General features: G+C 51.6%; 2 protein-coding genes across 10 annotated transcripts in view; both read left to right on the forward strand.

Moving 5' to 3' along the window:
* The window catches only part of CSNK2A2 (casein kinase 2 alpha 2), a 29,185-nt gene extending 22,909 nt beyond the window's left edge, over positions 1 to 6,276 (forward strand). For 3 of the 4 annotated variants that reach the window (XM_072872199.1, XM_072872201.1, XM_072872203.1), the window contains 3 exons: positions 323 to 423; positions 1,114 to 1,262; positions 1,478 to 3,002. In XM_072872199.1, the coding sequence (XP_072728300.1) occupies positions 323 to 423; positions 1,114 to 1,262; positions 1,478 to 1,554 (327 nt within the window). In that variant the 3' untranslated portion in view covers positions 1,555 to 3,002. Of the gene's footprint in view, positions 1 to 322; positions 424 to 1,113; positions 1,263 to 1,477; positions 3,003 to 4,464 lie in introns of those variants that run through there. The other variant, XM_072872200.1, reaches the window with a different exon arrangement.
* Positions 6,277 to 10,921: 4,645 nt separating this feature from the next.
* On the forward strand, positions 10,922 to 25,314 carry CFAP20 (cilia and flagella associated protein 20). Of its 6 annotated transcripts, XM_072872496.1 has the most exons (6): positions 11,005 to 11,216; positions 20,900 to 20,979; positions 22,041 to 22,152; positions 22,503 to 22,691; positions 23,837 to 23,947; positions 24,833 to 25,314. In XM_072872496.1, the coding sequence occupies exons 1-6, from the start codon at positions 11,133 to 11,135 to the stop codon at positions 24,836 to 24,838; spliced, it is 582 nt and encodes a 193-aa protein (XP_072728597.1). In that variant the 5' UTR covers positions 11,005 to 11,132; the 3' UTR covers positions 24,839 to 25,314. The 6 variants fall into 6 exon arrangements, with proteins under 6 accessions (XP_072728592.1, XP_072728593.1, XP_072728594.1 ...); XM_072872491.1 differs by lacking the exons at positions 20,900 to 20,979; positions 22,041 to 22,152; positions 22,503 to 22,691; positions 23,837 to 23,947; positions 24,833 to 25,314 and adding exons at positions 11,515 to 11,731; positions 12,994 to 13,180; positions 14,255 to 14,752; positions 17,515 to 20,893 and having other exon boundaries at positions 10,922 to 11,216; XM_072872492.1 differs by lacking the exons at positions 20,900 to 20,979; positions 22,041 to 22,152; positions 22,503 to 22,691; positions 23,837 to 23,947; positions 24,833 to 25,314 and adding exons at positions 11,515 to 11,731; positions 12,997 to 13,180; positions 14,255 to 14,752; positions 17,515 to 20,893 and having other exon boundaries at positions 10,922 to 11,216.
* Positions 25,315 to 26,608: the final 1,294 nt, after the last annotated feature.

Genomic DNA, 26,608 nt, shown 5'->3' on the forward strand with positions numbered 1-26,608 from the left:
AAAGACTTTGCTACCTGGCTTATTTCATGAGACATTTGTCACCATCTCATCTCTGTGTGTATAGTGGGGAGGTTCTGGGGATCAGACCACCAGGCTGGGAGGATGTTGCTACATACTTAGTTAAGCCATCTGAGGTTATGCTTCACTGCCTTGTGTAGGAGACTTGTTTTCTGCACGTGTTGCAAAAACAAGTTTCAAGGGAGATATTCCTTCCATCTGAGATGTTTCCAGAAGGAGAGCTCCTAGATTTGGGCAGCTCTGCTTCTGTGAAAGAGTGGTGGCCTGCCCTTCTGCTCTCTCTCAACCTGCCTTTTTGTTCCAGCTGGTTCGCATCGCAAAGGTCCTGGGCACAGATGAGCTGTATGGGTATCTCAAGAAGTACCACATAGAACTGGACCCGCACTTCAATGATATCCTGGGCCAGTAAGTGGAGAAGTGAAATGCAGCCTTTTTTCCTTGTAACACAGAGAAGGAGGTAAACTGATGTCCATCCCCTTGAAGGACTTGAGAGCAGGCAAAGGCCTGCTTTGATCTTCTGGGTCACAATGCTGTTTGCAGGCCTCCCATCTGGCTGCTCATGTCATCTCAGGAGGTCACTGAAATGCAAGCTCTTTCCTTTTGCTTCTCCCATGATCCACGAGCCATCCCCTGTTTCTTCCTTCTCCTGCTTATTGACATCCTAGAAGTGGAGATGTAGACACTGGAGTTGAGTATGGACTGAGGGGCTCAAAATCTCCCAGCTGACATTTCTGAAAAGGATGAGAGGTGGATGGGATAGTGAGGACAGCTTCTGTGAGACTAGCTGGCAAGCCAGAGTGCTTCTGGTCCCAAGGGTGTCACCCTGTCTGCTGCATTCTGTTGTCTAGTCCCTGTAGACAGAAGGGAATGTGCAATAGCGTGCTTTCCCAGGTGTAGGACATAGGGCGTAGAAGAAGAGGGTTTTCCCCCTTAGCAAGTACTTGCTGAGCAGTAGCTTGTGCAAGGAAGAGCTGTAGGCAGTGTCCATCGCAGCCATCTCTTCTCAGAAGTGGATAGTGGCAGGTGATTCCCCTGGGACCTCTCAGTACTGCTGTGCTGGTCAGAGCTGGGCAGTGACAGCTGGTCCCTTTGCAGGCATTCCCGGAAGCGCTGGGAGAACTTCATCCACAGTGAGAACAGACACCTGGTCAGTCCTGAAGTTCTAGACCTCCTGGACAAGCTCCTGCGCTATGACCATCAACAGAGGCTGACTGCCAAGGAGGCGATGGAGCACCCCTATTTCTGTGAGTCTGTGGAGATGGGATGTTCTGTGAGGCTGTGGCCAGCTGGGATGGAGAGGGGTCTTGGGTTGTGGGTGCAAATTTCGGCTCCCCACTCTGCGAAAGCCTTAGCTGCGTGTGGGTTTTGAGGGCAGTTTCTCTGGATGAGTTTGCCAGGGTGGAGCTTCCGCTTTCTTAAATGCTGTTTCCCTTTCCTGCCTGGTCTGTGTCTCCTGCAGATCCAGTGGTGAAGGAGCAGTCCCAGCCCAGCTCAGAAAACGCTGTGCTCTCCAGTGGCCTGACAACAGCGCGATGAAGACTGGAAAATGACGGGTAATTCAAGATGTTTACAAATAAAAGCAAAACCTTCGGTCACACAGTGAAGGGAAAAGAACCAAGGACCCCCCCTCCTTCCCCTCCCCTTTATACTCAGCAGAAATCTAACCTTGCGGGGGGGGGGGGGTCATAAACCTCAGTTCCTCTCTGGTGGTTGTGGTTAATGTAACTCTAACCCTGTGGTACCAAAGCCCTGGGCAAACGGTCTTGCAAGAGCTAAATATGTAGTGAATATCCCCAGGGCTCAACACAACTGATTCTGGTTCCACATCTCTGTGGATCCTTCTCTTCCTTCTCAGTCCAGCCTTCCCCACCAGCATGGTGGGGACAAATTGGTTGTTCCACCATCAGCCCTTAGCATGCCTCTTTCTAAACTTGCCTTTCTGACTTGTAGACTCTGGATGAACCAAATTCAGGCTGGGGGTCAGCAGGTGCAACTCTGTTTTGAGGTCCAAGTCCTACTGCTCACTCTGGGCTTGAATTTGGCCCTTGAATTCCAGTTTCAATTGCAAATGCTGGGGCAGTTGGGGGGACGTTCAACAGAAAACAGCCCACAAACCCAGCAGCATCTCAGGATTAGTTTGGAGCATTAAAATGAAGGCACTGATCCGAGTTGCTGGGGAGAGGTGAGATCCCTCCTCCAGGTGTGTTTGACAAAGGCTCGCTCTGAGAAGAAACTCAATAGACCTGCTTTGGAAACTTGTGAATGTGAGGGCTGCTCTTGTGGCAGGAGGCGGGAGGGACTATCCAGACTTTCCCACCGAGCTCAGGAAAGTCAATGTTGCAAGACTTCTTGTGATAGGTGTGCAACCACGTACCTCATGACGTGGCTCCCATGAGAATTCGTGCCAGACGCAGTCTTGTGCCAGAGCACAGCTCTGGAGTGGTTCAATCCAGCACCGCAGGATGAAGGAGCGGAGAGGAGGCCAGGGAAGAGAGCACAGGGAGGAAGAAGGATCAGCAAACAGTGACGTGGTCTGTTGGGGAGGGGGCTGTCCAGCTACTGATCCAGGACTTGGGATCCCACATAGTGTTTTAACAAAGTCAGCCATTTGTTGAATTCTGGAGTGCCGATCCTGTTGTGGGGGGTGGGGGGTTCGTCTTATGCGTTGTTTCATCAGATCCCTTGATGGCTTTATAGCCCCACAATTCACAGTTGCCTCCTCTACTTGTTCTGTGTGTAACTTCATCAAGTGGTTCTGGTGACACTCAAACCTAGAAGCTGGAGATAGTGGTTTCCCACCAGCACCTAAACACAGAATTTCCTTCTGCGGCATTGTCAAATAGTTAATTTTTTTATAAGGTTGCAATGTTTCTATTTGAAACATCTGTTTACATTCCATGTTCCAATAATGTTCTATTGGCATTGATAGCAGGTCAATCCATTTGTATAATTCACTGAAACCAATAAATATCTATACATCTGAACGTCTGCTGTCTCAAATCTATGGGATAGCCAGAATGAGTGAGAGCTGAAGGCATTGCCTCCTCGAGGAGGTCAGGTTGGCTCTTCCAGCCCCTCTTGTCTGAGTATTTTGGGATCTCTTAGTCTTAGGTTGCAGTTCTTCGTGCTGTCAGCCCTGAGAGTTTCACTGTGGCAGATTGTCTCCACTTCCACGGGGCCGCAGAGGAGGTGCAAGGTTTTGGGTACAGCGTGGGAGTCGGCTGTTGGGGGTACATTGGACACAAACAGCCAGTGCCCAAGGTAGCAGTCTCAGTCTGTCTGTTACATGGCTGGTCAGACAAGAAGTCACCAATGCATGGCTGGAAGTTGGGGGTTCTCCATGTGCAGACCCCCATGCTTGTCTCCTCTCAGCCTGGGTGGATGGCTTTTTCTAAAGATGTGCTGAGCAGGGAGTAGCTCTTCTTTCCTCCCACCCTGGGATGCAACCGGTGCATGAGCTCAGTTATCAGTGTCTGGGCTGAGGAGCTGTCTGCAGTGTTGCTGACATGCCACAGGGCCCTCACTAACATTAATGCTCCTGCAGATGCTGCTGAAGGCTTTGGCGAGTGTTTCCAGCCCTCCATCCTTTCATCTGTCTGACCTGCAGGCTGCCTGGCCTGAGAGGTGTAGAGGTCTCTTGTGCTCTTAAGCTGTGCTAATACCAGCAGGGTTGGTTTGGGGTTTTAACATCAATTTCTGAACTGATTTTAAACATGTATTGAATTGCTCCATTGAGAAGAGGCAGGAGTGGGTGTTTCTCGTGGCCTGTTCAAGTTGCTGGGGGGGGAGTCTTGCCCATTTTTCAGCTCTTGTCGGCATTCCCAGCTCCCGGAGAGCCAAGGCAGAAGAGGCATAGGGGAGAAGAATGGGTTCAGTGTGGGAATTTTGATAGGTGAAAAATGTTGATCATTGTATGTGGGTGCTTGACAGTGTCCAAACCTGATGGTGGAGTTTCAAGGTGGTGCTTTGGGAAGTATCAGTTCTGTAAACCTGAGTCAGAAATTCTTTCCTGGTACCCTCAAGCAGAGGAAGAGAGATGCTCTTCCCAGCGAGTGAAATGGGTAAATGGCTTTCCCTGGTTGTGGGAACTAGAGGACTAGAGGAGGTGTTTGAGGAAGTGGAGAGGGACTTAATGCAGGAGGTTGGGGAGAAAAAAGTCCAAACTTGTGTCTGGTTGCCCATGAAAGCACTGCTTTGCTGGACTGCATCTCTCCCTTGCCTTGTTCAGCCCTGCCTTCCCCTCTCACCCTGCCACCCCTTCTAAAGCAGGCTGAGGCTCCCCCGCTGTCCCCACATCTAGGGGGCGTGGAGGGTGCGGCCAGGCCTGGCTGGGAGCGGGGTGGCAGGATGTGGGGCAGCATGCCCAGCCACCTGAGGCCAGAGGAGCTCTGTGTCGAGTTGGCAGTGCCCCATGATGCTCACTTTCCTCCTCCCGTCTCTCCTCAGGTCCGATGCTGTTGCTCCCAATTTTCCATAAGCAGAATGAGAACCAAATCAAATGTCCTATCGGCGCGTGTAGAGTGACAGCGGGCAGACTGCGTGGCACGGGCAGGGCTAAGAGCGGGGCAGCATGCCTGGCTGGACGGCACTCGCCTCTTTATGACCGCACTTGCCTCTTGACTGTGTTAAAGGTTCTTCTGCCTTTGATTCCTTGTTGAGCTTTTCCTGCCACAGAAAGTGTGGAAATGTGAAGGGTGTGCAAAGCAGTTGTTGGTTAGTTGTTCCTTCCTCCATTCTGGCTGTTTCCCCCCCCCAACCTCTGACAGACCACCTGTCTCTGCCAGGGCACGGGGCTGGCAGGGGATGTAGTATCATGATGGACAGTTATATATTATAATTAAAATAATTCTATATTGTTGAATAAAAGTTTTAAAAGAAGCATATGAGGAAGAGCATTCAGTGGGAGGGAGCTATGGGGCAGGACCGGCCACATTGGAGGATGGTAGCAGTGTGAGCTGTTCCCTGTGCCCTGCTAGGGCAGGGTGGATGAGGAGAGCAGGAGGAACTATTTGTACAAAATCACCGCAGGGAGAGGCAAAGGAGCCACTTGCCTCCTTTGGGGGTGTTCCTCCTTAGGCCCCCAGACTCTTCTGGAGGTGCCGGTCTGGGTGGTGGCCTGGGTGCTAATGCTGGTACCTGCTTTTCCCAGCCTGTGGGGCTTGGGCATGGCTCTGTCTCTGCACCCCAGGAGCTCCCAGCTCTTCCTCTTTCTTGGGCTGAGACTCTCCTCCTCCTCCCCAGCACCATCGCTGCAAAGCCCTGAGCTTGGAGCTCCTGCCCGTGGGCCTCTGCATTGCAGGAGTTCCCTTACAGATGTGGTGCTTCACCAGCAGCTCTTGGGAGAGCCTGGCTGCAATGCTGGTGGTTGTCCAAGCTATGCTCTGGTCTTAGATGTTAATGCAGCACTTGAAACTCTGGTCTAAAAACCTCCAGCTGGACTCTGTATGACTGTACATGGTAATTTCTCTTCTGTTGTCCCATTCCTTCACTGCCCATGTGTTTTTCCCTACACAGTTTGCCCCTATACTGAAGCTGCCCAGGCTAAGGGTACCTCTGAGACAAGGCTCTTGACTAGGAAAGATAGACCTGTTACCAGTTCCCAGGGAGGGGAGCTTGGGTAGGGTGAGCGGTGGGCTCCTGCGGCCACAGAACCAGACAGTGCTACTCTCACCCAGCCCTGGGCAGTGGCCAAAGTGGAAATGCAGGAGTGAGTTCTCGCACAAAGCCTGTGAGTGGTACAGGTGGAAATTTGCCAAACACCATCCTTGTGCATCACACCTGCAGATGTGCTGATGTGAGGCCAGATGTGGACATGTACATCAGGCAAGTTCAAGCTACTAGTGCTGCAAGGCAGGGCTTGATCCATTGCTGAGGCACGGTGTAATGATTGCCCTGTTGTATCCAGGGCTGTGCTGATCTCTGGTGCCTACATTCAGCAAGACTCTCTTTTGGCTGGTGTAGATCTGGCCAGCGGTGAGAGCCTCTCCCTGCAGGGAAGAGCCCATGGCGGGGTCCACCTGCGGTCTACATGTGCTGGGCAGAAGCAGCTCTGTGAGCTTATGCCAAACTGAGGTCCCTGCAGCATGGTGGCACATCCAAGTGCTGTTGCTACCTCATCCATCCCTCTCCTGACACTGTTGGGGCATGCCCTCCATTCCTGCCTGCTGCAGCCCACCTCCTCTCCAAGTCAACAGCTTGTCTCTAAAGGATGCTCTCAATGACTCTTTTTTTTTTTTAAGTGTTGCCTGTCAGAAATAAACTCTTCTTTGCCTGCCTGTTTTTTGTCTTCAGTTTGTCAAGAGTCAGAAAGGTTTTGTTCATTCTCGCCCCTTGCTCCACCGTGACATCCATTGCACAGTGGTTCCACCAAGGCAGCGTGTCCTGCTTCCTTGACTTTCTCTGCCAAAGAGCTCCAGCACACACTGGCACTGTCTCCTTCTGCACCCACTCGTGTTTACAGTCCCCTGTTCTCTTCTGATCCCTTGCTCAGCAGCAGCCTGGCTTGCTCCTCCTCCCTCTGCACTGCTTGGAGTTCAGTCAGCATGAGGTCCAAAGCCTTCATCCAGGTTCCCTCAGCACCCAAAGCCGCTTCTGCACCTTGCCTCCCCTTGCATGTGGTGGCTATGGATATCCTGTCCAATTCCCTTTTTGGTTTCCTCATTACAGCTGCCCTTCATCCAGTCCTGCTCCTGTAGGAAAATCCAGGCAAGGGGAGACAGCTGGACAAATCCCAGGACCTCACACTCCTTCCAGAAGTCATTGCTTTTTTCTCATTTTTGCCATGCAGTGAAGGCTTTTGGCTCACTGACTGAATCTGACTGACTGAATCTGGTCGGCCCACTGGACCATGCAGCCAGCCCTAGGCATCTGCTCTCCAGTGATGGCTTAAGCTGAGAGGGCAATGGTCCAGGTTAGGATTTCTCAGGCTGTGAACCTGGACTGTGTGCTCCAAGGCAAGCACAGACTTGGTGATACTGGAGACAGCTGTTAACGTTTTGCTCTAGTAACTGCAGCCAGCAATGTGAAAGTTCAGAGGAGCAATGTTTCAGGAGCTTCCTGAAGATCTCATTCCTCTGAAAGCATCAGATTGCTGGGAACTCTGAAGGGCAGGAAGTGCTTTAGTGCTGGAGCAGGCAACCTCGGCTCACTTGGACCAGATTATTATTTTAGGATGGGCCTTTTCCTCCACCTGCTCCCCAAAATTCAGTCCCTCTACACCCTGGGATTTGGGAATGGGGGTGATGTCACATGGTGACATCTTCCTAGCAATCTTCCAGGGGGACAACATCAGTGTGTCAGTCTCATTGAAATACACCTCCCAGAGGCCTCTTTCCAAGTGCCAGCCTCGACTATTAATATGTTAGTGTCTCATTAGGCTTCTCTGTTTCTGCCCTCTCCTTTAGCCCACACATGCCTGGAGAAGGAGAGGCAACGGGTATTATTTTTTGTTAAAATTCGTTGAGAAATAGGGACAATTTGAAACCACATGTACCTCATGTGCAGCAAAACATGACATTAGAATGGTAAGTGGAGAGCATGTGAATGAGCAGGCTGTTCCAGGAATGGCAGCTGGATATTTGTCCCAGTTGTCTCTTACCATCTGATTAAGGGAACAAGTTATCTAACCGTGCCATGTAAAGTGTACTGATCATTTGATCATTTCTAAATAATGCCTTGCTTTTTGTGTGCTCCACTTGTTTGTGCAAGGTATTGTAAATGAAGGAGAAAGTGCTGCTAACCCAGGTGCTGTGAGGGACTGCACATTTGGGACAGTCGGAGCATTTGTAGCCCGAGCGAGACAAGCACAACTAGCAGACGACGTTGTGGTTGTCAGCGGGATTTGGATGGGGCATTAGTTAGCAACAAGAGCTACACAGGGGCCTGGAGTTAAACTGCAGGACCATAAAGCTGATGCAGGATGGTAATTTTTATGCTGTTTAGTGTCTGTACATTGAAAATAGATGTTAGAGATGTTATTACAGCAGGAAGAAATGTAATATATTTCAGTTTTAAAATGTAATTTCTAGCCCAAGCTGTTCCTGTTAAGCCTTTTCAGCTGTGCAAGGCCCTGTCTATACTCGAAAGCATTTTCACACCAGTAAGGCTGTACATAAGCCCCCCCTTATATCGTCAAGGTACTGCATCTTATCCCAGCTCACAAAAAGAAAAAAAAAGCATTTATTTGCAATCATGCAGTAAGAGACAAGGGTTGTTGCTGGCAGTTATCTCAAAGCACGAAGATGAATGTACTCCAACAGATAAAGCTTTCTACTGGAGGCTAGGCCAGAGCTGAAAGCAATAACAATTTAAAAGGAGTAAGTAAACAGCATGAAAAATTAGGGTTGTACAATGTATTCTGCTGCTTCTTGCTCATGCTCAGATAAGGGCTGCTTCTGAAGATGAACTGGGTTTGGCTCGTGTCTCTGTGCCACAGAGACTTCCTGGACAAATAAATGGTCCCTTGGCAGCCAGGCAGCAGACGAAGCAGGGACAGGGCTCTGCCCACCTGTGTGCTTGTGTGCAAGGAGTTTTGTGAATCCTGATTGCAGAGGGTTTCACCAACTTGTATCAGCAAAGGGCAGAGGCACCATTTTGGCTTGAGCAGTAGCAGCTGGTGGAGGGGAGGGAGGGAGAGTGTGTGCAGCCACATCACATCATCTGTTTCGCACCCCCATGGGAAGCTGCTTTGGTTTCTTGCCTTTGGGAAAGTTTTTTTCCAGAGTTTCACTCCTTGGGCACCTTTATTTGCTTGAGCAAATACATTTGTGCTTGGTACTGCATACACTGAGCTGGGTACCCTCACAGACATCGACGGAAGCTGGATCTGACACAGCCCTCTCTGACCCCAGGCAGTGTCTGCCCACCTCCCAGCAGTGTGCACTGCAGTCCCTTGGTGGTTATGCAGTATTCCTGGGCCTGGGGGCTGGTGCTTCTCCAGGAGGGCAAAGATGCCTCTTTCCACTAATCCAAAAATCCAGATCTCCACATGGGCACAGATAAGCACCTTCCTGCTCAAACAAGCCAGGCGGCTGGAGCTGCTGCCCCTCTCCCCTGGGAGGAGACCCTTGCACAGCGCTGGCATCCCTGCATGGCTTAGAGCATCAAGTAGAAGCTGGAGGTATTGCACTGATGGTGCTGCCGTATTTGAGGCCTTTCCTGCTCCTTCTTCCTCCTGGTTTGCCTCATGATGGGTATCTCTGGTGTCAGCGAGTGCAGAATCTGGCCCATTTCCACATGGAGATGGAGCAGTTCTGGCCTGAAATGCTGTCTGAGGAAATGCCACCGTGACAGCAAGCATGACACAGGACTGGGACAACCTCCCGCACCAGCCAATGTGCAGGAGGCTCCTCTGGAAAGCACGGATTTGCAGACATCCCAGCAGTTTCTGACCTAACAAGGCAGCAGCCTCCGGCACCAGTGCATCCCTGTCAGTGCTGCATCAGCATGCGGCAGAAACAGACAGCACATGGCTGCAGCCAGCTCCAGCCCGGGTGGCATCAGAGGGCTGGGAAACAGCTTGGCAGAGGGTGGGACATACCCACTGCTGTTGTGTGACTGAAACATCCTTCCCTTCCACTCCCATCAAAGCTGTTTGCCTTTCCCTTGGCCACAGAGGTACAGGAAGGGGCCTGGCCATGTCTTGGAAAACCCGAGTCAGGAAACTACTTGGGAGTGACAGGAGCTGCTTTCCAGTACTCACACTTCATGGTAGTGCTACCCAAAAATGCAGGTCCACAGACACAGGGCTAAGCTGTGAGCATTTATAACTCATGTTTTAATGGAGCTGCTGGTATTAATAGTCAGACAGGATTTCCAACAGGCGTGCGTACCTGCTGATGCACACAGGCTGCTCTGAGCAGCACCAGGACTGGGATGGATGGATGTCACCTGCTGGGGCAAGTGAAGCTTGGGAACGTGGGAACAAGATTGGGGCTAAACGAAGCAACAAAGCAGAGCAAACAGCATCTGGACACTCCAGTCTTGTAAAACCAGCACAGAGTGAAACGGGGGCCCCTAGGAGAAAACAGCAGAGCCCAAACTGAGAAACACTCCATGAGCAAAGTGCATCATCGGAAACAGAAAACCAAAGCGTTGCCTTTTGTCTGATGGTTGGGAATCACAGGGGGAGAATTGGGACATCTTTAAAATGTACCCACATAAGTCCCAAGTGTTCAGTAGATGTAGTACCAGCCATTTCATTAGCTGCAGTGGACTGGTCATGGATGTGTGGCCTTGAATGGTCTTGGCTTCAGTAACACACTTTGCTGAGTGAATGAGGAAAGAGGACGGAGTCGGTGCCCGGTGAGACCTCCGGGGAGGGTGGGAACCCTGGCACTCAGCAGCAGAGCACAGGGCCCTGCCCAAGCCAGGGTTTCACTGTGCTAAGGACTTCCCTGCTGGCCAGGGGCTATTCAGGATGGCGTCCAGCACTGTGGCCACACCAGACCCACCCGCCCCACAGCCTGCACCGCCAGGACACCCTGAATATGCCCTTCTGGGGTGGGACAGCGGCCTGACAGAGGCCGGCCCTGACTGGGCACCAGCCTCACCGGCGGGTGGGAAACCCCAAAGCCCAGCACCTGCAGCCAGCGCTTTGGCAACCAGCACCGACACGGGGTCCGGGAGGCAGAGCCGGGGTGGGCGGGCAACAGAGTGCGCCCCAGCCCTCGGCAGAGCCGTGCCTGCCGCCGCTCAACGCCGGTGGCCAAGCCCAAGGTCCAGCAGGCCGGTACCGACCATCCGGTGCCTCCCTGGGGCAGCTGGCGGCCTCCCCGCGGGGCTGCACCGCTGTGATGCAGGGAGGGCCCCGCCCCTCGCCCGCCACCTTCCCGCGGTCCCCTCCCTCCGCCTTGGCCCCGCCCATCCCGATTGCCATGGTAGCGCGCTCCCACAACACCCCGTCCCTCAGCGGCAGCCGGAAGTAGATCCGACGGCAGCCGGTAGGGGCGGAAAGTAGTTCCCTAGTGACGGCGGCGCTGCGACCCGGAAGCGCGAGGCAGCAGCGCGGAGGGATCCACGGGAGCCGTCCTGTCCTTGCGCAGAGCGGCGGCCCCGGCGGCGGGAGAGCGGCGCCCGGCCTGGCCTGGCCCGGCCCGGCTCGCCGTGGCCCCGGCATGTTCAAGAACACGTTCCAGAGCGGGTTCCTCTCGGTGCTGTACAGCATCGGTAGCAAGCCGCTCCAGATCTGGGACAAGAAGGTGAGGCGGCGGAGCCGGGGGAGCAGCGCGGCCGGGGGAGCAGCGCGGCCGCTCGCCTCAGCCTCCCAGGGCAGGCCCGGGGCTGCGCGAGGCCGCCGCCGTCCCGGCGTGGCGAGACGAGGGGCCGCGGCTCACCGGGAAGCAGCCGGTGTGGCCCGGGCACCCGTGGGACTGCTCTTGTCAGGCCGCCGGTGTCTGAGCCACCCGTGCCAGGTTACTGGGACCCCCCCCGTTTTTTTTCTGGGGGAGGGGAATGTGTTGTTATAAAAGTATCTTCTTTTCTGCCTTTGCTGAGCAGCAGAGCCCTGCCAGAGGAGCGGGCCAGCCCGGTGTCAGGAGATGAAGCACTGCAAGAGCCTACAAAAAATGTCAAATGCTGGAAATAGGCAGCAGAAAACAAAACGACCCTTTGCCACATATGGCGGCTTCCCCACGGTAGCTGGATGTAACTGAGATGGGGATCTTCTCTCATATGTGACCCATTTTTTAAACAGGCTTGCTAAAGGTATTTAAAGGTAGGCTGTGTGGCAGCTTTTAGGGTGTACAAGAAGTCATGAATGTTTAATCTGTTTGTTTTTCCTTCCTGTCTGTTTCTAGAGCGGCTCTGTTGAGGGTCGCCTGCCTTCTCCTGGGTATCTCGCATCAGGGAGCCCAGGAAGTTTGGAGGTGTTGAGACCTGTTGCTTCCTCCCCTTCACAAACCACCCATAGCTGTGTTGCTACCTAAAAGTGATTCTGCAAAACGCTTGTTATAGTCTCTGAGAGCAGGCTCCCCTCTTTGAGGTTATGACATGTATTCAGTTACTTGTGCTTGAAACTAACCTGAATTTCTTGTGATTTCAGCAGGAATGAAAGCCTTCAAGGCAGTTCAGCAGACAGTGGTGGTGTTTGACCTCAGTGGGCTCTCATGAGCATTTACAAGTCATGGGATATGGGACAGGCAGTGCAGACCCATCCCGTTTCCCATCAGTGGGAAGCTCTGTGAAGAACTGGGTTGCCTCACATAGTCTGGCTGTGTGCATGTGCCTGCGTTAGGGCTTTTGCACAAATATTTGTGACTTTAAAAAAGGATCAGCAGCTTATTTGGATGGTGTGAGAATGGGACGTGTTAAAGACCCTTAGACAAAGGGATGTAGCGTGCCTCCAAACTGGATAAAGCCATGAGCAATCTGGGCTGACCCTGCTTAGAGGTGGAGGTTGGACTGGAGACCTCCTGAGGTGCCTTCTGATGTGCATTGTCCTGGGTGGAGTGATACCATTGCAATCGTGCAGCTTGTATGGTGGCCAGCAGGAACTCTGCTTGCAGGGTGGATGTAAGCAGCGGTCCATTTGGGTGCAGTAGTCGCTGGATTGGGCAGAAAAGACTGATGAAAAGTTAGGACTGTTGTTCCCAAGAACAGCTGCTGTTCCCAAGAACAGCAGTTGGGTGTGCAGGCTGTTTCCATCACCTGCTGTACGGCTTGCATGTGGCTGGGCTCCTCTGGCACTGCCCAGCAGCAGCAGCCCTGTGTCCTTGTGAGCAGCAGGGCTGTGTGTGAGTGCTCTTCCTCGCTCAGAGGTCTGTCTGTCCTGAGGAAGCGCAGCCAGCTTGGGCAAGCTTGTGAGGATCACCCTGCTCAGAAAGGTGTGGCGTGAAACCAGAGTGGGTTTTCTGACTTTGCCTGTGGATATCGGTGTGGCTCGCTCTTTCACCTCACTTTTCTGTTTAAAAGGAGTTCGGGTGGTGGGTTTGTAATAGCTTCAGCATTCCTGATCCAACACCCTTGGTGTGTTCGCAGCAGCAGGAGGCAAAGGGCGGCACTTGGGGCATCTCACTGCCTTGGAGCTGAGAAAATGGAGTCCCTCATGTCTTTACTCCACCATGCGTGGGTGTCATCTCCCCTGTTCAGCCCCTTCAGAAAATCCTGCTCATGCTGCTGACTTGCATGTTGGGCAGTGCAAAGACTGTGTGAACTGACAGCATGGGTAAGTGCCACTGATGGTTTGGGTGCTGATGGCCTGCTGCAAGCAGGTAGCTGGGTGCTAAGTTGCTGATGAAGCCTTTCTGGCTCGATGCAAGAATCTGCCAGGCCTGCAGCAGAGGGGCAGGCTGGTGCCTGGCTTGGGCAGCATGTTCAAGAAGTGAGTAAATGTCCAGAAACAGTGAGGGATTTTTCCAGTGGGTTTGTTTATTTATTTATTTATTGGAAAATACTGGTCTGTCCAAACCCAGACACCCCAGGAGTGTTCCAGCTGTGTAATCACCACAGGAGCTGGGGTTTCTGGAAGTGGGGAAAGCAACCAAAACTTTGCAGTAAGTGATCGCTGCTCTCTTCAGGGGTGTATGAAATGCACCTGTAGTTTTGAGAACTGGAAACAAGGGATTTGATGCTCTCCCATGTCCTAGGTGAATGCCCTGATTACTGGATTCATAGCTGCCCTAATGTGGACTCTCTTACCTTTGCAAAAAGTACCAGCAGAGGGTGATTTTTTAAATTTTTTTTTTTTTTAGATCTTAGCGGATCTCAAGCTTTTGTGACATGGGGAAAACCATTTATTGTTTTGCCGTAGTAGGATGTGCACTGCTTGTGCTGATGGAGACAGTGTGAAGTAGAGGCTTCTTCATTTGATATAGGTGTAGAAATGGGGTACTGGAAGCCTTTCTTTGTTGTGAGCATTTGTAACCTCCCTCTAAGTAGTAGGATACAGTCCTTCCCACCTCTCCCTTCTCCCTCAGGGGCTGTGGGTAAGCTCTGGGCAGGCCTTGGCAGCAAACCCTGCCAAGCCCAATGTGTCCTGGGCACCAGCGTACTGTCCCAGGGGACTCTGGCAAGACTGAAGTGTCCAGGCCTTGGGAAGAGCGCGGTGACTGTCCCACCGTCCCTGCAGGCAGAGGTTCCTCCTTCAGCCTTGTCTGCAGAGCGCTGCTAACTGCTGGGCTGTGCTGCTCTCCTGCCTTCCAGCGGTGCATGTGCCTGGTTTACAGACCTGTTTGCAAGGTGTTTTCTGTTTGCCTTCCAGCACTTCATTGTTCACAGAGTCCTCTGTTTATTCCTGCAGCATCCTGCCACCACGGTCCCCCTGCCCATGCGTGGAGACACACTGACCAGTTTCCAGGGGACTTGCTGATGCTTTTCTGCAGAGCAAATGGGAACAGTTCAATGAAACTTGTCAAACCTATCGATCCTCTTGCTAATTTCTTCATATTCCTTCTGCTGGCATGTCAACGTGGAATATCGTTAGCAATTTCAAATGCTGTTGGGAGGATGCAAGGTCAGCTAGTGTTCAATACTCATCTGAATGTCAAATGTGTGCTCTGCCACCAGGATGCAGATAACAATTTCCCTGATGTACACGGCCAGGATCAAGTCCCTGTGAACGCTGTGGCGGCGTCCTCTTTCAGCCCTTCTCTGACTTGTTAGTCTGGGGACCCTCCTTTGCTTCTCTTGCACAGCATCCTTGTCTGGGTTGCCCCAGATCTCTGCATCTCTAATACAGCAGTCCATGCTGCTCACTCCTCCACAAACCTGTGTGCACCAGGTGTTACAGCAGAGCCAGGTAGCTCCTGCTTTTGCCTCTTGTTTTGCCCACTTTCCCTTCCTGGGGGAGGGAGGTGGCACAAGGGCCTGGTGCCTGTTCTGGACCCACCACTGGCTTTGAGAAGTGCTGGCCTGTCCCAAGACAAGGACGTACCCATGCCTACAGTAGTCTGAACGATGGCGCTGGCCATGTTTCAGCTTGCTGTTGCTGGCCCAAGACAATGGGGCAGCCAGCAATGATGCGGGAGTGAGCCTCCAGAGGTCGGCCTTGGACCATGGTGTCCCGTCTGCCGGCGGGTGCGCCGCTGGGCCTGGGGAAGATTGCTCCTTGCTGCTTTTCCTCTGGTCTGTTATGTTTGACTAGTGTTGCTAGCAGCAACAGCAGCATCAAGAAATATGTATGTTCAGACACAACTGTCTGTAAAGCTGCTGCTTCCTCCAAACGCTGTGAGATTTGAGGTTTGCATCTGTGAAAAAAGCTTTTTCAGTTTGTCTTTAGACAGCAGGTAACTTCCCCGTTATCCTGATTCAGAGGATATTAGGCATTTGAAGAACTTTTATTTTCTAAGAGGGCTATTACCCTTTTTTCCAGCTTCAAAAATCCACCTTTGTAGGCTTAAGATGGCTAGAAATACTGGTCAAGTAGAAATGTGGAGTGTTTTGTTTAGATTTCTAAAATTTTCTGAGATCTTCTCTTTCTGAGCTTCTGTGAAGTAGGGGAAGGGCCCTGAAGACTGGGAGCTCTTGCTAAGTAGCCACTGCGAGCACAGCAGGACCATCCCTCCCACCCTGTGCCGCACAGAGCTGGTGGCTGTGCCTGATGGAGCCAGAGGTCGCCTCTTGGTCTGTGTGAGCCCATTGGGAAGGGACCCCCAGAGCTGGCAGGGGAAGAGAAGTGCTCCTCTGGCTGTGATGGAAACATGTCCTCCATCAGAGAGGTTGTCCCTGAGGGAGGCAGGCAGGAGGCAAGCTCAGCCTCCGGCGGGGAGCCAGGCTCTAGAGTGAGCCGAGGGGCTGAGCTGGGGCATTTGGCACCACTGAGTCAGTGCTTTGAGCCCCCGTTGGCAGTGAGCACTTCTGATGCCGTTCAGCCATATCTTACCAAAATCGCAAGGCCGCTTGGACTTCTGATCCAGCCAGTGCTGGATGTCATGCTCCAAATGTCTGTGTGTCTGTCCTGCCAGTGCTGGCTGCAGGCATGTGCAGACAGGCTGGCTTTTGTGCGGAAGCGCGCCTGCGTGACCTGGTCACCATCTCCCTGCAGCTGGGCAGTAGTGCAGCTCGCAAAAACTTATACCGAGCTAGGTAGGACTGGGAGGAAGGGCTCTGCCACAGTCTGGCCCTGTTTTGTACTTATCTCCTCTCTTTTCTGCTGTCTTTCATCCTGTTTCTGGCAACGCTGAGGAGGAAGAGTTGCTATTCATTGTCCCTGTAATCTGGGGAAGGAAAGCCTTCACAGGCTAAGGAAGGGGACCTGGTTGCAGATAGAAACACTGCTGAATAATTGGTTTAAAGCATATTTAGCTGTTTTCTCTGTTACTGTCCTCTCCAGAGAAGCCCAAATCTGAACCTTCGCCCCTTGTGGAGCCAAAAGCTACCCTTGGTGAAAGCTGTCTTGCATGGCGTGGAGGCAGGCTTTGTTGTGCACTACTGTCACCTGCTTAGGCAGGGTTATTTCCTGGTGTTAAGTCTGCATGCTGTATCCCTGTGGCTTCCAGGATTTAATTTCCCATATGCCAATTGCTGCTTCAAATACAGAAAGGCACATGGGGCTTCCGCTGGGCTGGTGATTTAAAAAAAGAAAAAAAAAAAAAAAAGGCAAGTCATCCAGACCTCAGGCAGTTGGTTTCTCCTGAACAGACCTATAAATCCATCGGAGTTGCATTTGATGCAAAGGAGAGAATAAGGTTATCCTGTAAGGATCCTCTCTCTGAGCTTAATGTTTTCTGGAAGTATCTGTGCAAGCTTGAAGCAGAGTTAAGAGCAGCCTGGCAGGGCGAGCTGCACTCTTGTGCTTATTAGCAGCAGCTGGGTGATCCAGGCTGAGGTTTCTTGAAACTGCTTAGTGTAGAGACAGGCCTGGGGGCTGGGTGTTCACAGGGCTTATCTCTTTCTTCCAGCAAATGTATGCAACATCACGCAGGTAGGTCCCTCTGAAGAAATGAACTTTGAAGATGAATTGTCTGAGGGAAGCTGAGGGACGATGTGCCATGGTTAGAGGGAGTGGGTGCCAGTGAGGGCACTCAGCCTGTGTCCCTGAGATGTGCAGGGTACACTGGGGCACAGCTGAAGTCAAACAGAGTTGAGCTAGGGGATACTGAGGCAATAGGAGCCAAGAGGGAAATGCCAGTGAAACACCTCAAAGCACACAAGGGGTGTTCTTCTATGAAGGAGACACAGACGACAGCCCAGCTGAAGTGCCTCTACACCAATGCACGCAGCATGGGCAACAAGCAGGAGGAGTTGGAAGCCATTGTACATCAGGAAAACTGTGATATGGTTACCATCACGGAAACATGGTGGGATGACTCGCACAACTGGAGTGCGGTGATGGATGGCTATAAACTCTTCAGGAGGGATAGGCAAGGCAGGAGAGCTGGTGGGGTAGCCCTATAAGTTAGGGAGTGTCTGGATAGTTTAGAGCTTGATGATGGTGACGATAGGGTGGAGTGTCTATGGGTAAGAATCAGGGGGAAGGCCAACAAGGCAGATATTGTAGTGGGAGTCTGTTACAGACCACCCAACCAGGATGAGGAGACTGACGAACTATTCTATAAGCAGCTGGGAGAAGCATCACGATCGCTAGCCCTTGTTCTTGTGGGGGACTTCAACCTGCCAGATGTCTGCTGGAAATACAATACAGCAGAGAGGAAACAGTCTAGGAGGTTCCTGGAGCGTGTGGCAGATAACTTCCTGACACAGCTGGTGAGTGAGCCAACTAGGGAAGGTGCCCTGCTGGACCTCTTGTTCATGAACAGAGAAGGACTTGTGAGCGATGTGATGGTGGGAGGCCGTCTTGGGCAGAGTGATCACGAAATGATAGAGTTTTGGATACGTGGAGAAGCGGCGAGGGGGGTCAGCAAAACTGCCACCTTAGACTTCTGGAGGGCAGACTTTGGCCTGTTTAGGAGACTGGTCAACAGAGTCCCCTGGGAGGCAGCCCTAATGGGCAAAGGAGTCCAGGAAGGCTGGACATTCTTTAAGGAGGAAGTCCTAAAGGCACAAGAGCAGGCTGTCCCCAGGTGCCGAAAGACGAGCTGGCAGGGAAGAAGACCGACCTGGCTGAATAGAGAGCTCTGGCTCGAACTCAGGAAAAAGAGGAGAGTCTATGACCGCTGGAAGAAGGGGCAGGCAACTCAGGAGGACTACAAAGGTGTAGCAAGGCTGTGCAGGAAGAAAATTAGAAGGGCCAAAGCTGAGCTAGAGCTCAATCTGTCTGCTGCTGTAAAAGACAACAAAAAATACTTCTTCAAATATACCAGCAGCAAAAGGAGAGCTAAGGGGAATCTCCAGCCCCTAGTAGACGGGGGAGGGAACACAGTGACCAAGGATGAGGAAAAGGCTGAGGTACTTAATGCCTTCTTTGCCTCAGTCTTTAATAGCAGGGCCAATTGTTCTCTGGGTATCCAGTCCCCAGAGTTAGAAGATAGGGACAGGGACCAGAATGGAGCCCCCATAATCCAGGGGGAAATGGTTAGTGACCTGCTGCACCACTTAGACACTCACAAGTCTATGGGGCCTGATGAGATCCACCCGAGGGTACTGAAGGAAGTGGCAGATGTGCTCACCAGGCCCCTTTCCATCATTTACCAGCAGTCCTGGCTAACTGGGGAGGTCCCTGCTGACTGGAGATTAGCAAATGTGATGCCCATCTACAGGAAGGGCTGGGAGGAGGACCCGGGGAACTACAGGCCTGTCAGCCTGACCTCGGTACCGGAGGATGGAGCAGATCATCTTGAGTGCCATCACACGGCATGTAGAGGATAACCAAGGGATCAAGCCCAGCCAGCATGGGTTCAGGAAAGGCAGGTCCTGCTTGACCAACCTGATCTCCTTCTATGACAAGGTGACCCACCTAGTGGATCAGGGAAAGGCTGTGGATGTTGTCTATCTAGACTTAAGTGAAGCCTTTGACACTGTTTCCCACAGCATTCTCCTGGAGAAACTGGCTGCTCATGGCTTGGATGGGTGTACTCTTCGCTGGGTTAAGAACTGGCTGGATGGCTGGGCCCAAAGAGTGGTGGTGAATGGAGTTTACTCCAGTTGGTGGCTGGTCACAAGCGGTGTTCCCCAGGGCTCTGTGTTGGGGCCAGTTCTGTTTAATATCTTTATCAATGATCTGGACAAAGGGATTGAGTGCACCCTCAGTAAGTTTGCAGATGACACCAAGTTGTGTGGGAGTGTTGATCTGCTTGAGGGGAGGAAGGCTCCACAGAGGGATCTGGACAGGCTGGATCAATGGGCTGAGGTCAATTGTATGGGCTTCAACAAGGCCAAGTGCAAGGTCCTGCACTTGGGCCACAGCAACCCCATGCAACGCTACAGGCTTGGGGAAGAGTGGCTGGAAAGCTGCCAGGCAGAAAAGGACCTGGGGGTGTTGGTTGACAGCCGCCTGAATATGAGCCAGCAGTGTGCCCAGGTGGCCAAGAAGGCCAATGGCATCCTGGCTTGTGTCAAAAATAGCGTGGCCAGCAGGACTAGGGAAGTGATCGTGCTCCTGTACTCAGCACTAGTGAGGCCGCACCTCGAATACTGTGTTCAGTTTTGGGCCCCCCACTACAAGAGAGACATTGAGGTGCTGGAGTGTGTCCAGAGAAGGGCGATGAAGCTGGTGAAGGGTCTAGAGCAGAAGTCTTATGAGGAGCGGCTGAGGGAACTGGGGTTGTTTAGTCTGGAGAAAAGGAGGCTGAGCGGAGACCTTATTGCTCTCTACAACTACCTGAAAGGAGGCTGTAGAGAGGTGGGGGTCGGTCTCTTCTCCCAGGTAACAAGTGATAGGACGAGAGGAAATGGCCTTAAGTTGTGCCAGGGGAGGTTTAGACTGGATATTAGGAAATTTTACTTCACTGAAAGGGTTATCAAGCATTGGAACAGGCTGCCCAGGGAAGTGGTTGAGTCGCCATCCCTGGAGGTATTTAAAAGACGTTTGGATGAGGTGCTTAGGGACATGGTGTAGTGGTGGTCTTGGTAGTGTTAGGTTTACGGTTGGACTCGATGATCTTAAAGGTCTTTTCCAACCTATAAAATTCTGTGATTCTGTAAACCTGTAAATCATTTTGTAGCTCATGACTGGAACCATCCCATTAGAAGCTTAATGTATCCTATATATTAGCAGCAGTGATAGATGCTAAAGAAATAAATACACGAAGCTGGAAGGAGCATTGCAATTTGCTGATCTAGCATTGGGGAAGAGCAGAGGGCTTAATTAGCAAAAGTGCCTTTTAAATGGAGATAAATTTGATGGGAAGTGAGCTGCTTCATTAAAAAAAATAAATCCTCAGAGCTGGGGATTCAGCCATGTTGCTTGTGGAGAAAAATGAATTTGTGTTGGCTCCTGGTTCCAGCCCTGGCTTCCCTGAGCTCTGTGGGGAGCTGGCTGCATCCAAGTAGCTAAATCCCTGTGCCCCTCAGCAGAGCAGATGATGGCTCTGCACTTGCGTGTGCTGCAATTGTGAAGAATTTTAACCAAGCTCTCATCTGGTCCTGCTCTTCCACAGAGGCAGTCAGCCATGCCCAGCAGTAGAGACTAAGACCCCTTGGTGACCGGTGGCTGGCTTGTGGCTCCCTTTGCTTGCCCCTGTATTGCTCGTACTTGTTTTTACCCCTTATCCCACTGTAGTTTGATCCTGCTCTGACACTTTTATGTTTGTTTATTTGGGCCTCTAACATGAGGCTTGAGTCATTTGTGTTCACTGTAGTGTATTTTGATAGGCTGAAGTCTTGCACTTGGTCTCTGTGCAGCATGCTGGGCCATAAACTCTTGCTTGGCGTCCTGGCACAGTGAAGTGGTGATCAAAACCTTGGAAACAGTGATGTCCAGGACAATAGGAGCCAAGTGAATGTAGATGGGTCCTCCTGGGATCTTTTTCCCCCTCAGTGGAGTTGTGGGCACCTCTTCTTTCCTTCTCAAGTAACATCTGTGCTGTCTGCTCCACTTTTCTTCCAGGTGCGCAATGGCCACATCAAGCGAATTACTGACAATGACATTCAGTCGCTGGTACTGGAGATTGAAGGAACTAATGTCAGGTAGGAGAAGGCATCCTCTTCTGCCCTAGTGTGCCCATCTTTCACTTCTGCCCTGGAGCAGAGTGAAAGATGTCGGTGCCCAGCAGACATCTCCTTCAGACTCTAATGCAATCTCTTTGTCAATAAATTGAAGAATATGATCTGGGGTCAGATCACTGATACTCCTCTGTGGCACTGTGCCGTGCAGAGCTCTCTGTCATCTTCAGTGGGGCTAAGGGATAAAAAATAAAAATAAAGTCCCGTTATTTTTCCATCACTTGGGGGAAAAAAGCTGTATTTGATACCTGGTCCCCAGTCAGTGCCACCAATTACTGAGAAAGCAGCACTGTCTTCTGCATCTTTTATTGTCTTAGGCCTGCTCTGCTGTTCTCCCCATGTGACAGCTGCTCTCCTTACAGTAGGAAGATCAAAGGGAGATTTATGAGGGGAATTACTTATGGCGCTTCACTTAGCAACCTCATCTCCATCAACCAGGGAGAGAGACACCAGCTCCATGAGCGGGTTCAGAGTCTCCAAGGCTTCTCCAGGGGTGATTCAGAGCAGGGCGCTCCTTATAAGGGCAGCAGAGACTCCTCTCCTGCAGACAGGCTGAGCCAACACTTCTCTTCCTCCCAAGATGTGTTGATGCAGAACTTGCCAGGCATGATGTGTAGTTCTAGGGCTCGTGACCTCTGTTTTCCTAGCCATATAGAGCACACAGGGCCTCTGCTGTGCTCTGGAGGGCTCTACCTGCTCAGTCAAGGGTAGGACGAGGTTGTGTTAAGAAACAGCGTTGATGTGGCCTTGAAATTGGGAGGTGAAGCTGTCCAGGAAGGTGTTTCATGCCCCAGGTGAGAAAGGTGGGATTTGAAATGCATTCTTTGGGCCTTTTATCTTGTTCTCCCTGCAGCTACCTCTGAAACTCTCCCTCCTGTTGCAGGAAGCCCTGGTTGTTGCTGAGATCTTATGATCACAGCTATCTTTTTCTGCCTGTCCTCCAAGACTGTGTTAGGTCAAGGGAGAGACGGGACTCGGGCTGTGTGCTTTGTGCCATGTGAGATCCTAAAGCATTTTTCTCTTAGTACTACGTACATCACGTGCCCTGCTGACCCAAAGAAGACCCTGGGCATCAAACTACCTTTCCTAGTGATGATCATCAAGAACCTGAAGAAATACTTCACTTTTGAAGTGCAGGTGAGGAGCATGCAGTGGGGAGGCCCCTCCAGGGACTAGTGAAGAAGGTGCCAACTTCCAGTGTAACTTGTCCCAGGCAGCATGTGTTCCCCAAAACAGTTCTGCTTTCCTGGCCATGTGATGTGTCAGGTCTTCTGCTATGGGGGCATCAGTCAGCTCACAAGCACATCGTTGCTATTCCTGAAAATGGGTCTGTTTCCTGTGTTAAAAATACTTCTGCTGTGAAATGGAGGGGTGGGAGTAGGAGAGCCCTCTCTGAGACAGGTAAAGCCTGAGTCTAGAACAGCTGCTGTCTCTGGGGGCTGGGGGCCCCTGACGCCTGGGTCAGTAGCCTTCCTTCCTTGCCCCAGGTGCTGGATGATAAGAATGTACGCCGGCGTTTCCGGGCAAGTAACTACCAGAGCACGACTCGGGTGAAGCCATTCATCTGCACCATGCCCATGCGGCTGGACGACGGCTGGAACCAAATCCAGTTCAACCTGTCAGACTTCACACGCCGGGCTTATGGGACAAATTACATTGAGACCCTGAGAGTTCAGGTGAGAAGCAGGCATGTCCTGCCCACAGAAACCAATGGTTGGTAGTCTTCCTGCTGGCTGGGACAGCCTTGCTGCAGATTGGGAGTCTGGGTTTAGCCCTGAGTGGTCCCTTTGCCAGTCCTGCTCTTTGCAGAGCACTGCAGGAGGGGAGCAAAGGCCTGACTGAGGCAGCAGAGGTCTTGGTGCTGCCTCACTTCACTGGACTAGACTGGGATGAAGGAGCCCATTTTCATCTTGGTTCTTTTGCTGGCTGTTGGTTAGGGTAAGAGTTGCAGTCCACCTAAAGTTCCCCGTGGCGTGCCATGCATCCTGCTAGATGGAGGTCTGCTGGGAATTAGCCATGTGCTGCCTTACTGTCCAGATACGCCAGACAGCGACCAGCTGAGTGGGAGCCTGGCTGGTAAAGACCCAGGGTGTTATGGTCCATACATATCCCCAGTCAAGCTTGTTTCCTAGTGCGGGTGGATTGACCCTGCCTTCACTGAGCCCCTTGGACCAGACCTAACGCAGCATTTGTTCCTGCTGAGGACATGAAACTTGCTCCATATGCTAGGGATTCATGTTCACTGTGTCCAGTGGCATGCATTATTTTGAGGAATGCCTGTGTGTGGAGCATGCCTGTTCCTTAGTATGATGGGACTGCTGCAGTTCCTTGTGAGGTTGTCCTGAGATGAGCAGGCAGTCAACTGAGAAATGGCTGCCTTCTTACATACCCATGAGGGGGATGGGAGTGACTCTGTCGCTGCCAGCTGATAGTAGAGGCAGTACAGACTGGACAGTCTCATTCCTGACCTCAGGGAGGCCCTGAAGAGGGAGTGTTAAAAATGCAGCAAGCTGAAGCTGAGAGTGTTCTGGCAAATGCTGATACCAGCGGAGAAGCAGAGGTGGGTTCACAGCAAAGAACCCTCTAAGCAACTAAGGCAGATCTCAATTTGCAGAGATGCCAGATTTGGCATGAGCTTGGCCAAATCTCTTGAGCCAGCTTGCATCACTGGAGAGAGCATTTAAAGGGCCAGATTGAGAGATAGGCAGTGAGGTCTCTTCTCCGGTTGACGAGCCAAGGAATCCAGGCTGCTGCACGACAGTGAAGCTGGATGTGGAAAGAGCACGTGGAAAATGGACTGACTCTTTGTTTTGACTCTCAGATCCATGCCAACTGTCGCATCCGACGGGTGTACTTCTCTGACCGGCTCTACTCAGAGGATGAGCTCCCAGCTGAGTTCAAGCTGTATCTGCCTGTCCAGAACAAGGCCAAGGTGAGCTAGCTGTAGGCAAGGAGGGTGGGAGCAGCAGCTGGGCCAGGCTAGCATTCCTCTTGCTCCTCCCGCTGCCTTCACAATCCAGAGTTTCTTCTAGCAGCAGAGTTCTTACCAGCTTTGGCTGTCAGCCAGGGAGCACCCTCACTGTTGCCAGGGTGAGCAGTCTGTCGGGGGTGCCTTGTGTTTTGGCAGGAAAGTCACTCAGCGTGGAAGTTGTCATTCCCATCTAGGAGCAGGGTGAGCTGTGCAGCTGCTCCCCACGTCCTTCCTGTTCATGTTGAAGGACTCTGGGCAGGGTGGCAGCCTCCTGGCATCTCTCCAGAGCTTTCACCCATGAGTCAGCACAGCGGCTTTGCTCTTCAGAGCTAGCTGCAGCTCCATGCTTGTCTTCCAGGAGAGATGCTGTTTGTGTCCCTCTAGACCAAATTTACTCCCCTCTGATCTCTTCCCTGCCCAGTGCAGATGGTGGTGCTATGAGGTGGGAAGGAGATAGACAAAGATGTGGCTGCCCAGCAGGAGGAGACACCAAGCTCTGTTCTTATGGTGATGGGAGCAGACTCCCTGGCATATTGGCAGCAGCCTTGAGGCTTGTGAGGAAGCACCTTCTTTGCCAGGGCCAGCCTGTCCCAGTGCAGTTCCTTCTTTTAGCAGAGAAGATTCCTGGGCAAAATTTCAAGGAGCCTAGGGAGGATGTTGGGTGCTGATCTTAGTGGGAGGTAGAAGGTTAACAGTAGGTAACACCTCTGGGGAACCTGTCACTGCCTTCTGGGCTGTAGCAGCCACCTGGGGGTGTCTGGGGAATGCTTGGAGCCCTCCCAGTACAGTTGTCTTGGTATTGCTGAGTCTAATAAGTGTCTACTTTCTTCTCCTTGCTCTGTCCAGCAATAACACCACATTGGGAAGAGATGCGATAAATGTTTGGGGTCAGTAGAAAAACAAAAGCAGGTGGAAGAGAAGGCCCTGCTGAGACCAAGTTTTAGATCAGCTCACCTTGCCTAGGGTAACTTTGATTCGTCTGGTATCCCTCTTCTGGACAGGACACAATTAACCATGTAACAGGTCTGGGACTATATTGTTGGTGTGCGAGTTGTACAGAATCAGTTTTCCTAGCTGTTCCTAAAGTGCTGAGCCTAAACACTGTAAGTGGCCTGGTACCTGATGTTGTGTTGCACAGAGGGGTTGCTCAAAGTGGCCACTGTGCCTCCGAAGAGGGGATTCAGCAGGAATTATGGGGTTACATGTGCCCTCTTGAAGATAGCAACTTTATTTTTTCTTTCCTTGTTTTCCATCTCTTATTTTATATATGCTCTAAATATGGATGTAATACTCACTCTTGGAAAGTTATTAAACATTTGACTCCGTAAGTCTGCTTCTGGCTTCTTTCTCCTTTGATGGATCCTTTAACTTGCACATGTTAGCACTTCAGAAAGTGCCAAAGAATTTATTTAGGAACCCAGATGTTAGAATTTGCCTCTGAATTTGACTTTGGCAGCCTCGCTGTTTAAGGGATAGCACAGACATGAACAACAGCAATCTGGAGAGAGGAAAAATAGTAAGGTTTCCATAGCGGAGACAGGATCTGTCTCCAGTCCCTAAGGTTTGTGGTACTCTACCTATGACAAAAAGTCACACTGTTCACTTAGTACATGGAAATGGGTTTTTCATTCTCTTCTTACTTGAAGCTGTTTTCCCAGCAGTGACAAATTGGTCTTACCTGTCTGTTAGGACACAACTCTGTTCACTGTGTAGTTAAACAACTCACTCTAGCTCTCAACCAAGCTTTTAGTAGCTACTTATAGCAAGAGGCACACAATAGCCTTCCAGCTGCCAAATTGTCCCTTTCCCCAGGGATCAAAGCAGGGAGGTTTAGCAAAGCAGCATAACAGGAGCGGAAGTCTTTTCCTGTGCTGGAGCTGCCCTTCCCTGCCTCAAAGCAATCTGCCTTTGTTGTGGAAAGGCTTGCAGAGGGGAGGCCGCAGACCTCTGCCAATAACAGAGAGAGTCTGGGAGTAGCTGATGCCTTTCCTCCCTGGGGCCAAGCCCCCCACAGGAGGGTACGTACCCAAGGAGAGTACTGATCCTTCCCTGGTGTTGGGCTGTGCAGCGAATTGGGAAGACTTTACTTTCATTATTGTTGCATAAAACAAAGCTGGTCTCTCCCAGGAGGAGGAGAGCCTGTTGGGGGACATCTGCCCCAGATTCTGGGTTTAATCCTGACCACTGACTCTCCAGCTGGTTTAAAGGTTTGGCATGTCTGTGCACCCTCATGGTCAGCAGCTCCTCTATATGGATCCTGCTTTACCTCTGTGGCCACCTCTCGGGACACCTATAATGCAGCTGCCTTATTTGCACCTTTAAAGCTAGTGGGCTTTGCACTGGAGGTGCTGACCCCATGCTGCCAGGCAGTGCTGGATTGCACTTGCAGAAGGCTTTCTGGAGAGGACCCTTCCAATTTTTATAGCAGCTGAATAGCTTGGTAGCTGTAAAGAGTCAAGCCAAGGAAGCCCACATGGGAAGGCAGCATCCATCTTGCTTTGACATATGTCAAGGTTTGGCTGGACTTGAGATTTGTTAAGTGGAATTGCACTGTATTGTGTGCTAAGGATCAGCCTTAATGAAGTCCATGGTGAGGCTTTCCTGCCACGTTTGCAAAGCTTG

Source organism: Ciconia boyciana, chromosome 9 (assembly GCF_034638445.1).
Source record: "Ciconia boyciana chromosome 9, ASM3463844v1, whole genome shotgun sequence".
Taxonomy (NCBI): domain Eukaryota; kingdom Metazoa; phylum Chordata; class Aves; order Ciconiiformes; family Ciconiidae; genus Ciconia; species Ciconia boyciana.

What these genes read in the sequence shown, in the direction of transcription:
- CFAP20 (XM_072872493.1), top strand. Translation starts at nt 14,699, where the DNA reads ATGCTGCTCACTCCTCCACAAACCTGTGTGCACCAGGTGTTACAGCAG. An exon ending in AGGTGTTACAGCAGAGCCAG is followed by an intron (nt 14,753 to 17,514) that starts GTAGCTCCTGCT and finishes TTCTATAAGCAG; the next exon opens with CTGGGAGAAGCATCACGATC.